General features: G+C 54.1%; 5 protein-coding genes across 5 annotated transcripts; 3 read left to right on the top strand and 2 right to left on the bottom strand.

The window, feature by feature from the left end:
• Nucleotides 1–403: 403 nt before the first annotated feature.
• F5144DRAFT_592914 (uncharacterized protein) lies at nt 404–2,554 on the top strand (the record flags this gene model as incomplete). The annotated part of the gene is made up of 8 exons (XM_066790406.1): nt 404–928; nt 995–1,023; nt 1,154–1,303; nt 1,370–1,577; nt 1,787–1,819; nt 1,860–1,934; nt 1,995–2,258; nt 2,432–2,554. The coding sequence occupies 8 exons, from the start codon at nt 404–406 to the stop codon at nt 2,552–2,554; spliced, it is 1,407 nt and encodes a 468-aa protein (XP_066643208.1).
• Nucleotides 2,555–2,893: 339 nt separating this feature from the next.
• F5144DRAFT_572968 (uncharacterized protein) lies at nt 2,894–4,532 on the bottom strand. Its single transcript, XM_066788936.1, has one exon. It carries the CDS (start codon nt 4,270–4,272, stop codon nt 3,016–3,018), a length of 1,257 nt encoding a protein of 418 aa, XP_066643207.1. The 5' UTR covers nt 4,273–4,532; the 3' UTR covers nt 2,894–3,015.
• Nucleotides 4,533–5,106: 574 nt separating this feature from the next.
• Nucleotides 5,107–7,208, top strand: F5144DRAFT_649478 (cytochrome P450). The gene is made up of 2 exons (XM_066792968.1): nt 5,107–6,346; nt 6,410–7,208. Exons 1-2 carry the CDS (start codon nt 5,239–5,241, stop codon nt 6,835–6,837), a joined length of 1,536 nt encoding a protein of 511 aa, XP_066643206.1. The 5' UTR covers nt 5,107–5,238; the 3' UTR covers nt 6,838–7,208.
• A 343-nt stretch (nt 7,209–7,551) lies between these two features.
• On the bottom strand, nt 7,552–8,246 carry F5144DRAFT_620966 (uncharacterized protein; the record flags this gene model as incomplete). The annotated part of the gene is made up of 2 exons (XM_066792038.1): nt 7,793–8,246; nt 7,552–7,738 (listed from the first exon to the last, which is right to left on the bottom strand). The coding sequence occupies exons 1-2, from the start codon at nt 8,134–8,136 to the stop codon at nt 7,552–7,554; spliced, it is 531 nt and encodes a 176-aa protein (XP_066643205.1). The 5' UTR covers nt 8,137–8,246.
• Nucleotides 8,247–9,185: 939 nt separating this feature from the next.
• On the top strand, nt 9,186–11,410 carry F5144DRAFT_612594 (uncharacterized protein; the record flags this gene model as incomplete). Its single annotated transcript, XM_066791724.1, has 9 exons — nt 9,186–9,296; nt 9,332–9,820; nt 9,883–9,977; nt 10,032–10,059; nt 10,122–10,304; nt 10,351–10,419; nt 10,554–10,600; nt 10,683–10,881; nt 10,948–11,410. The coding sequence occupies 9 exons, from the start codon at nt 9,186–9,188 to the stop codon at nt 11,311–11,313; spliced, it is 1,587 nt and encodes a 528-aa protein (XP_066643204.1). The 3' UTR covers nt 11,314–11,410.
• Nucleotides 11,411–11,554: the final 144 nt, after the last annotated feature.

Here is an 11,554-nt window from a genome sequence, read left to right as displayed (position 1 = left end):
GAATCTGTGACCCTAAAGTCGTTTATCATTCACACAGTTCTGTTATTTCTCGTTGTAAGTGGGCGTCAATTTTAGACCTTGCTCATGGACTTCGTCTCTGGCTTCAATTGGTGTATGCACTCAAGATGCCCTGGCTGGAATCTCGACTCGCCGCCATCCATTGAGCAACGTATGAACACCAATGAGGTACTATTCCCACCATTCAATTAGATAGCATCTCCCTGTCACTGACGGAGAACCGGAGGGGAAGTGGAATCCCACCATGATGTCAGACGCACGGAGCTCATCAATTCGACCTGATGATACCGACGGGGACTCATGAATCCTTTTTACACACACCGTATTATCCTAAGACTGTATCTATTCCAAAATAATACCACCAGCCCTCCCCTATCCCGCAACAATGTCAGCACCACAACCCACCCCTTTCAGCCCAGTATCCCCAACCCAGTTCCACGCTCCCGTCGCCGGGCTGTCCTCCCCGGCGCCCGACACGGAACCGCCCGGAAGTGCAGGCGGCGGATCCACCGTCATCGGCAGCAGCAGCATCGACCACCAGATTCCCATCGGGCTCGGCCTACGAAACACCGCCCTCCCCAAAACAGACATAGAGCTAGCGATATGGGGCTCGCCAGCAGGCCTGCACATGCGGCGGCCCAACGACGAGAACCTAGTCATCTTCCAGCGGGCGGTGGGGATCAACAGCAACAGCAACAGAGACAGAGACAGCAGCAGCAGCAACATCAACACCAACACCAACACCAACGGTAATAACGGCAACAGTGATAACAGGCCAGCAACGGAACACGCAACCTCAACAACCGACGCGGCGTCACTGGAGGCCGGACAGGGGCACACTGCGGCACCGGGGTTACCAGAGGAGGAGGGATGCAGGCCGGGCAGCATCTACGCAGCGGCGCGGGCCGAGGTGCGGCGCAAGGCGGTGCTGTTCCACCTGCTGTCGTTTGTGATCAACGCGGGCCACGTCTCGCAGATTGTGATTGGCGCGTCGCTGACGGCGTTGTGAGCGCCCCCTCCACCCCCTTTCCCCCTCACTCCTTTGTGTGGTGTTTTTGGTGTTGTGCCTGGTTGGTGTGGATGTGGTACTGTGGTACGGTGTTGCTGACCGGTTGGTTGTGTGGTGTTCGTTTAGGGGTCCGAGTGCGGGGAGTTATGTGGTTGCTATCACGTTGCTCGGCGCATTCAACACTGTTATTGCTGGTCTACTGGCCTTGATCAAGGGCCAGGGCTTACCGGACCGCTTGTATCATGATCGTGCTGAATTTAAGCGGGTTCAGGATTGGTGAGTTTGCCCAGGACTCTCTTCTCCCCTTTCTCTCTGGTCCCGGAGACTATAACGCCAAGTTAGGATCGAACAAACCGAGGCGTTACTGGCTGTCGGCGTCGTTGGTCGAGACCGGAAGGAGGTCGGCCTGCTGGTGCAGACGGCATTTAAGAAGTACAATGCAGCCAAGCATTGCGAGGAGAGCAATCTCCCCGAGAACTATGTCCGTCCACCGGAGCCCACCCAGACCGGGAGGCCGGTCTCCCAGGGGTCACAGGGTCCCGCGGGCCATGTTGTGCAACCTTCTAGTCCGTATCACTAAGGGAATGGGGAATAATGATTCACAGGAGACGCAAGACTGCCTTGGGGGACGATCCAGACTCGTTGGCTACCTGATAGCCGGAGCTTGGTGTTGAAGAGAACGTATCGGCTGAGGGCACAGCCCATCCATTGTAACTGCTAAATTAACCACCGCCATCGATGATTATAGCTGTCACATAGCCATTCCCGGAATTCCCCTCCGGAGCTGACGCCGTCCCGAGTCCCTTCCCGCTCACTGCTTCTTATTCGCCAGAATCGTCATGCAGTCGGTGATGCCCTTGATCTCGTTCTCCGAGAACCAGCTGCCGCCCCCGCCATTCGTCAGGGCGTATCCGAATCCACCCTTGGGGACCTCGACGCCGTCGGCGCCCTCGCCGAACAGGTATAGCGGGTCGACAGTACCGATGGTAAAGGAAAGGTAGTCACCTGCGCCCTCGCCGGTCGGTCTCCAGTAAATCCACGAGCCGCACTCGGAGCAGATGACACGCTCGCCCCTGGAGCTGGCGCGGTAGGTCTTGAGGGTGTCAGTCGAGGAGGTGAACTTGAAGTGGACGCTGGCCGGAACGATTGCGTGGCAACTGAAGAAGAGGCCGCCGCCCTGCTTGCGGCATTGGGTGCACTGGCAGTGGTTGGACTGCAGATAGAGTACCAAGTCGTGTTAGTTACCAGACATTCAGTGGTTTGGCACCCTTATGGAAGAGGGTGAGCGAGGAGGAGTCAGAACTGACCGAGGCACTGAAATCGTGGTTGGCAGGGAAGTCCACGCGATAGCGCAGGCTTTCGCAGAGGCAACCGCCCGTGATGAACTTGGGGGTAGGGAATGAGGAAGCCATGATGGCGATGGCGGTGGACTTGTTTGAGTTGTGGTGCTTGAAGCGCTTGGAAAGAACTATGGTGAAGAACTCCAGAGAATTAAATCGGGTATCGGTAGCAGCAGGAGGCAGGTAAAGCAAAAGTCAACCCGCAATCCTGAGTAAACTGGCAGGAAGTGTTGAAGCGTGAGCCGTTATCTACGCGGCTGGGTGGCACATTCCCAATATGGTTTATACCCCTAATAATGGCAGTTTCGCACCGTGCCTTATCGTCACCGTGACTCGTTCCTGCCTGGTCCTTCACTTTCGTCCAATACGCCTTTGATTGACATCTCCGGGAGGATCTCCGTGATGATGCTTGTGAATAAGATGCCTGACTACCAAGGTAACACTGCGCTAGTTATCAGACCTGCAGGTTTCGTTGGTTCACATCACTTGGTGTCACAGGAAGGCACGCGTCATGAAGAGTGACCTCTTTTGCCAAAATATTTCTTTCATTCCACGCCCTTCAGTATCCATGAAACAAAGTTAACAAACTAACTAACGCCTTTCATTCAACAAGAGCCCCAATCCCCACCAAGAGGTAAGACGGACAATCTAAGCCCCGGACGTCTCCTCAACAACCTTGTATCTCTCCAAATAATGCCTCTCCCTCAGCCGATCCCTCTCCTCACCCTTAAACAAACCATCACCACTCTTCTCTCCCAACTTCCCCACCTTAACATAATTCTCCCTCAACCACTTCAACGGCCCCTCACTCGCCAGCTCAGGCTTCCTCTCCAAGTTATGCTGCTCCACCCTCGCCACCGTATCCAGCCCAACCTCATCCATCCTCTCACACGGCCCCTTCTCAGCATGAAAAAAGTCCCTAAACAAAGCATCCACATCCGCCGGCTCAGCCACCCCCTCCGCCAGCACCGCCAGCGTCTCCCGCTTACAAGCCGCCCAAATCCGATTAAACACAAACCCGCGGGACTGGATATCCCTCGGCACAATCACCGGCGCAAACCCCACGCGGCGCATCTGGCCCGCCAAGAAGGGAAAAATCTGCCCCGCCGTCGCCCCGGACGACATCAGCTCCACCATGCGGTTGCGCGGCGGGATGAAGTAGTGCGTGTTGAGCAGGCGGTGCGGGTGGTCCAGCGGGCCCTCGGCCGCCATCTCGGCCGTGGTCAGGCTGCTGCTGTTGGAGGCCAGCACGCAGTCCGACGGCAGCGACCGCTCCAGCAGCGCCAGCACGGATGTCTTGAGCGGGAGGGACTCGGGCAGGCACTCGATGGCCAGCCAGGGCGCCTTGGTGTGCTCCTCGGCGGTGATGGCGCCGGCCGAGTCGCGCGCGGGAAAGCCCGAGGTGGTGGTCGCCGTGCGCAGGTCCGAGGTGGTGCGCACGTGGCCGGGGTGGGTGCCGCGCGCGGTGCAGTAGGCGGCCAGGTTGTCGGTGATGTATTCGGTGGCGGACTTGAGCGCGGTGGGGGAGATATCGTAGATGGTGACGGGGCGTTCGTTGGACGCCCAGACGAGGGCCACCCGCCGGCCGATGTTGCCTGCTCCGATGACGAGGACGGGCCGCTGCTTGAGGCCCTCTTCAGTGGGAGGGCGCCATTTGGGTGCGTGTGGCTCGCTGCTGCCTTCGGTGAGGCGACGGGATGAGGTGGTGAAGGGTGAGTGCTGGGTTGCGGGTAAGTGACGACGGTAGGGGTTGAGGGGGACTCTCCATGAGGGTGGCCGTGATGTGAGGTACGTCAGAGCTCCGGACCGGGAGACTGAGGTGTAGATTGGCCGTGATTTTCCCGCGATGGTTGCCGTTTCCACTGCAGGGAGGGCCTTAAGAGCCAGCTGCTTCGAACCGCTCATTGGGACAGTCTGTCTTCAATTTGCCGTGTTTACGAATGTCAGTTTCAACGAAAACGTCATGTCCAAAGCGAGGCGATACCCATCAAATGCTCAGGACCGTTGGGTTTCGCCACTGTATCTTGGGTGTGCTGGGTATCCGTTAGTTTGAGCACGATCTGATCGAGTGACGCCATAGATTTGGCTAGTCAGGGGGTTAAGTAGTCCCCCTCCAAACCATGGGCTGACAACCATCTGACAATCTCGGGTTCCCCGCACATGCAGCACATCGTACGATTTACCCACGCAGCATAGTACCGGAATAGTACCAGGGTTACTACTGTTACAATACATGATGAAAGTTGTTGCTCTGAGTTGAAACTGCTGTGCTTCATGAGGTGGCAACGAATGTCGAGGAAAAACCTTCCAAATTTGTTCCCGTAATATACGCCCGTTCCAATTTGGATAAGTAAGACTTGGGAAGTACTCTAGACATCGTATTATTCTACATACAATAGGGAAATTTAACTCAAAAGTCATTTTGGTGTCAAACTGCTTCATGAACTGTAACTGTTGTCAGGCAGACCTTGCTTGCGTTTCCGCTCTGAGACTAAGACATCCACAAGTGACAGGAATGGAAGGAACATCACTGCAAATACTTTCGAGAGAACCCCAGATCTAACCAGCAGTTAACAGTGACTCCGCACAACAAGATGTATCAAGCGGCGATAGTAAACTACCAGAAATCCAGAAGTTTAAAATAGTGGACACCTCGGGGGCGTTCAATAATTCTATATTTGTTGGAAGATCCCCTAGCGCGATGATTCATACTGAACCATTTCTCAGCCCCACTCAAATCTTATTCCCTTTTCACAATTAAACCTGCTATTTAGTTTCCATAAGAATTTCCAAAGCGCCTTCAGTCTGAATGACCATTGATATTTTTATTTGATTGCTATTTGCTGTTGTATCTGCAGCCTCTAAACGAAGATGTTGACAGAATTATTGTTGAGCGTCCGCACATGGACCGCTGTGGCCATTCTAGCGAGCGTATATTATCTCCTTTTCCGCCCACGAACACCACCCGCCTTTCCCATCGTTAACCAATACCCCAATGACTTCTTCCGCCGCAAAGCATACCGCGAAGCCCGCGAAAATGCCAAACAACTCATCATCGAGGGCCTCGCCAAACACGGCGGCCCCATCACCATCCTCATCCCCCACGGCCAAAAGATCATCCTCCCCTCCTCCCTCACCACCTGGGTCAAATCCAACAAGGACCTCGACCACAAACAACTCGTCCGCGAAGACTTCTTCTCCGGCATCCCCGGCTTCGAAGCCCTCTCCCTCCTACACGACCCCGACTCCATGCTCATCAACCTAATCACCACCAAAATGGGCCCCAACAACAACCCCACCCTCATCAAAGCCATGCACACCAGCCTCTCCCACGGCCTACCCGCCCTCTGGGACGACAGTACCACCTCCACCTCCACCCCCACCCCCCCTTCCTCCTGGCACCCCCTCCCCAACTGGCAAACCGCCACCCTCGGCGTGATCGCCCGCGCCGCCTCCTCCGTCTTCGCGGGACCCGAAAAAGCCGCCGACACCGAGTGGTTGGCGCTGGTGCAGGGGTACGTAGGCGCGTATTTCGCCGGCGTGGCCGACCTGCACCGGTACCCGCGGTGGGCGCGGCCCGTGGCGCACTGGTTCCTGCCCAACGCGGCCGCGTGCCGGCGGTATGTGGCGCGGGCAAGGGCGGTGATGGAGGGGGTGTTGAGGGAGAGGGCGGTGGGGGAGGGGAGGGAGGTGGTGGGGGGGTATGAGGATGCGTTGGAGTGGGCGCAGGAGGCGTCGGGTGGGCGGGTGCAGGCGGGGGATGTGCAGCTTTCGTTGGCGATGGCGGCGTTGTTTACGACCACGGAGTTGTTTCGGGCGTTGGTGGTTGAGATGGCGCGCCGTCCAGAGCTGATTGGGGAGTTGCGGAGTGAGGTGGAGGAGCAGATTGGAGAGCATGGGATATCGGTTGCTGCTTTGTCGGGCATGGTTCTGATGGACAGCTTTATGAAAGAGACGCAACGACTTAACAGCGGGCCAGGTAGGTGTTTTGCTTTCTCTCTTTTCTTTTTGGTAAGCACCTATGCTAACATTTCTCCCTTAGTGGCTCTCGAACGCGTGGCCCTCAAAGATATAACACTTCCCGACGGCAAAGTGATACCCCGGGGCGCTCACATCATGGTCGACTCCACCGACCTGTGGAATCCCGCCGTGTACCCCAACCCAGACCAATTCGACGCCCGCCGGTTCTTGCGCAAGCGTCAAGAAGGCGACAAAGCCAGCCAGTTCGTGCAGTCCAGTCCGACGTACAACGTATTTGGCGGTGGCCGGCACATCTGCCCCGGTCGCTTCTTAGCAAGCAATGAGTTGAAGCTTGCGCTGGCTCACATCCTCCTCAAGTACGACATTCGACTGGGTGAGGGTTGCGAGCCCAAGAACCTGCAGCACGGCTTTTACGTAATTGGTGATCCGTCTGTTCGGCTCGAGGTGAGGAGGAGGGACGCGCCGAGTGGAAGCTTGTTGCTACGTTAGGGCCGTGGCGGGTTGATAGGCCTCACATAACCGAGGGCTTTGTGAACTGCATTGGGGACTTGGATAGGTAGGAGCCAGGAGGGGGTGATGAGGGTCGGCCAGAAGGGCCGATACGAGAAAACCGTTTTCAAGTGTTGGGTTTCTTGGGAATATGGGGTGAAGAGGGAACGCGTGTTCTGTTGGATGGGTCTTTGGTCGCGAGCGAGAATAGACTAGGCTACATGGTGTGGCTCTCGCTGTTGCTGCTTTCAGGGGCTGGTCCCACTTAGCCGCCAAGAAGTAAACATTGACCCCCTCCCCCCTTTTCCTCCCACGCGGCCGCCAAAAACAGGACTCAATCCAAGCCGTGCAGCACAATCTTTAAAAATGCTAAACATGGTGTGTCAAGTTTGAAACTTTAAAATAATATTTAATTCGAGTTTAGGTGCTATCCCATCAATCCCTTTCCTCAGTCCTTGCTGATCTACTCGCTTTTGCTGGATCAAAAATACACAGTTTCAACCAACCTCTTGAAGACAACCTCGTCCTCGCAACATCCCATCAACACACCGGTCACAGCTTTCCAGTTTTTGCTGACAATATTTTATGTTGTTTGAAGAATCAACATCATTTACCCAAACCCAACCACGGCTTCTTGAAGTCCAGTGCCGCTGCGGAATATAGGCAGTAGTTGCACCTCATGGAACGGCGCAGGTACATGTACCTGCGAAAGCACTAATATGCTTTCTTCCCTTTGTTGAAGTAAGGATTCTCGACATTTGGGGCCAGGTTTGTGACCAAGCTATACTTCAACTTCCACTTCCCGTCATCCACCACAAACTTGTCGTCACATTTCTCGTAGATGCGGAACGTTTTCTTCGGATCGTGAAGCGCCTCTGGCTCCCAGCGAGACCAGACGATGCTGATTACTGTTAGATCTATCTCAGAAGAGTTTATTGCGGAGGACTTTACGCACTAGGTGGTGACGTTGGCCTTGGATGCGTCATGGTTCAGCCTGATGATGGCATTTGAGACGTGGTGCGCAACCTTGGCATTCCCAAATGCAGCTTTGGTGTTCTCGATGACTTGCTGAAGGCCAACAGAGAGGCCGCCGTAGTCCGGCCCCAAAGGCCTGCTGTCGTAGACGACGTCTTTCGTCATTGACTCGCCAAGATGGCTCCAGTCCTTGGTGTCGAGAGTCTCGGCAAGGATTGACTCCCTCTGATGAATGGCTTCGTAGACATCGGGCTGGGTATGGGAGGGAGATGCTACCCCAAGACAGATGGAAAGGGAAGTGAGGAGAAGTGTGGAGATACGCATGATGGATACGTTATGAGCAAACCGAAATTACTGAGTTAAAATTGGCTGTGGGTTGGTAAAGAAGCGACGGGCTTGTGTTTGTTTATATAGTCGGTTATTGGAAATTGTGCTTGCTTCCTGCCCAGTCAGGATTAGGTCATGTCTTGATTATTTAGGTAGGTATCTGTCTTATCGACCCGGAGGTCCGGAGGTGAGTCTCGGATGTAGCACAGTGCAGCGCCATCTTAAAGTGCCTGATCGATGGTCACCTGGTGATGCGACGCCGCGCCAGCGAAACTGTTCCGCGTAACTGCCAAGAAGTAAACAAACATGCCCGTTTCCAAACCTTGAACACTGGACTGCCGGAGCGTAAGGAAGCCTAACAACGGTGTACTTATCCAACATTCGTGAAACCTACATGTAGGTACCTTGCCTATTTGCCTACCTTACTTAGGTAATCAAGAACAGTAGCCAAATCCAGCAGACTGGGTAGGTACCTAGGTGTCCGTGGCTAGGGGCTCGCGGACAGTCGGGAGGGCTTGCTTGCACGGGGGGTCAAGTCCGATTATAATGACGGCGTTGGGACCATAGCACAAAGATTGTTCATCGATTTATTCACGTGGGCTGATATACCACTACCTTAGTTTATCCACCTAAGATATCTAGCTTCTAACCGCCACAACCATGATCTAGCCCGTCACCACCTGGTCTTTTATGAACCCAGAATTGTCTTTGGTTGGTTTTGAATTTCGACCCGCGTTGCTTGTGTGCCTTACATCCAGTATCAAAGATACCCTGGATTACTGCCTGGCCACGCTGGCGAACAGTGAAAGTTTTCTCGTCTACCTAAGGTTTCAAACTTGTAACTCTTTTCTACATTCCACAGCCTGCCCTTTCCTTTCTTCGGTTTTTGAATCTGCATCTAGCTGAACAGGACTTCCCCATTCCCAACCAGCGATTCATCGATCAGGTTGCCATCACCGAGACCCACCAAATCCGCTTCTCTTTTTCTTTTCCTTTTTCCGTACCCATTCAAACCTCTTTTATTTTGCTCGTTATCACTCGCAGCAATGGCGTCCCAGTGTGCCGAGCCCGTCAATACGATCATTGTTGGGATCGACTTCGGTACCACATACTCCGGGGTCGCGTTCACTTGGTCAAAAAAGATCGAGCGCATGGAAGTCATTTCGAGTTGGGATTCAGAACTGCACTCTAGTTCCGACGAGGAGAAAGTCCCAACCGCCATTCCTTCGGGCCCAAGGGCAAAACCAGCTGGGGATACAATATCCCTTTCGATGCAGAGCAAGGGAAGTGGTTCAAGCTCCTACTCATCGACGACAAGGACCTGCCCGAAGATGTCCGAAAGTCGACCAAGATCAAAGAGGCGCGCACCTATCTCAAAAAGCACAACAAGACGCCGGTCGCCGTCATCGCTGGATTTCTGCGCCTGCTCTGGAATCATTGCAACCAGCGAATCACCGAGACGGTCAGCCGAAGCCTAGTGAACTACTCCAAATTCCACATCGTCATAACTCTCCCAGCCATTTGGCCTGACTACGCCCGCAACCGGATGAGAGAAGCCGCCGAACAGGCAGGCATGCTCGCGGCGCGCGTCGCAGGCGAGACCACTCTGAGCTTCATCTCCGAGCCCGAGGCTGCCGCCTTGGCTACGCTCTCGGATATGGAGGGTCGCTGCGATATCATGGTAAACCTGCTTGTCAATTTATCTGGACTTTTCTGTGGTTTTGCTAACCAACATTGGGTTAGGCTGGTGACAGTTTCGTGGTTGTCGACTGCGGAGGTGGTACCGTTGATCTCATCAGCTACAAGGTGGAGAATACCACGCCCATGGTGGTCAAGGAGTGCGTCTAGGGCCAGGGTATGTGACCCATGCGGTGGTTACTTGATGTGACTAGCTTCTTCAAAGACTGGGCTAACTTGACGGTTTAGGTGGCCTCTGTGGCGCCGTCTTTGTTGACGAAGCCTTTCTGCAACTTTTGAAGCAGAAGTTTGGCGAGGCCGCTTGGAGCAAAATGGAAGCCCAAACCCGCCATCGGTTTATGCACGACGAGTGGGATCATGGTATCAAGCCGACGTTTGACGACCGGGAGCGAAAGTGGATCCTGAACATGCCATTCGAGTGTATCGACCTCAACTCGATGAAAGGCAAAGGCTTCTCGTTGCCAAACGTTAAATTGACAACCGATGATATTCGTGGGGTATTTGACCCTACAGTCCAAAAGATTCAGGCGCTCGTTGATGAGCAAGTACGCGGTAAAGCTCAAGACCGAAGCTAACCCTAAGGTAAGGAGCACAGCGGGCAATCGAACGATCCCCAAATTCCTCTCGGGTTTACTGATGCTCGAGCGATATTATAGTACGTAATTATGGCCGGAGGATTTGGCAGATGCCAATACTTGTTCACCTCGTTGAAAAAGCACTTCGGAAACCGCGTTGAAGTCCTGCAGTCTCGTGGCTCCGGACCGTAAGTCGGGCTGCACCGAGTCGCTATCTTGTGGACCAGGGCTAATGATCCACACACGACAGGTGGACGGAATTTGCCGTAGGGCGGTTATTCATGCTGCCAATATTCAAAGGCTCCCAACATTCTTGGTAAACGTTCAAGCGAGGGTCGCCCGTGCCAGCTACGGGGTGATGCTCAACAAATCGTGGCGTGAAGAAGTGCACAATCCTGACGATAAATACTACAGTGAGGACCGGCAGAAGTGGATGGCCCAGAAGCAGATGAGATGGTTTCTCAACATTGTACGGCTTGTTAAAATCAGTCGTGGAAAATGGGGAAAGAAGGCTAGTAGTGCTGACGGTGAACAGGGCGATGACATGTCGGCAAGTGAACCGGTTAAAATCCCAATTCGGAAGCTGTACAATGCCGAGGATGCGGCTGCGAAGCGAATATCGAGCACCATTTACCTCTCCAAGAGCAATCCTTCACCGGGAAGATGGAAGGACGGTGGCGTGGAGGAGTTATGCACCATTAAATGGGATGCAAAGCTCGACATTTCCTCTCTGCCGACCTTCACCAACCCCCTGGGCAGAGTGTTCTACCAACTCGATTACACGATCAAAATGACTAGCGTTGGGGGATCGCTGGACTTTGCCGTTTACCGCGACGGAAAGCGCCAGGGCTCCAAGAATATTGTGGTGGAATACGATAGCAGGTCCTCTGATATCTCTTGAAATGCAAGGGGCTTCAAAGTTTGGCGCCAGCAAGAAATAGCCAAAAGATCGTACAGCTACTCACGGCCAAGTTGAAAGTGAAGCTTGTTCATACGGGATTGGACAACTAGAACTTGAGAAGCAGGGTCCGGACAAAGGATCCAGTGAGCTGGTGGGCTTCTTCTAACTGGCAGAGGCCGATTTGCAAGACTTCATTTATCGCACGGTCTAAACTCCCGCTACCTACCTAAGTTATATGTAC

The sequence above is a fragment of the Chaetomium tenue genome (assembly GCF_020726465.1).
Source record: "Chaetomium tenue strain MPI-SDFR-AT-0079 chromosome Unknown F5144scaffold_4, whole genome shotgun sequence".
NCBI lineage: Eukaryota > Fungi > Ascomycota > Sordariomycetes > Sordariales > Chaetomiaceae > Chaetomium > Chaetomium tenue.
Note: the sequence above shows the minus strand (reverse complement) of the source record. Positions and strands in the feature narration are given on the sequence as shown.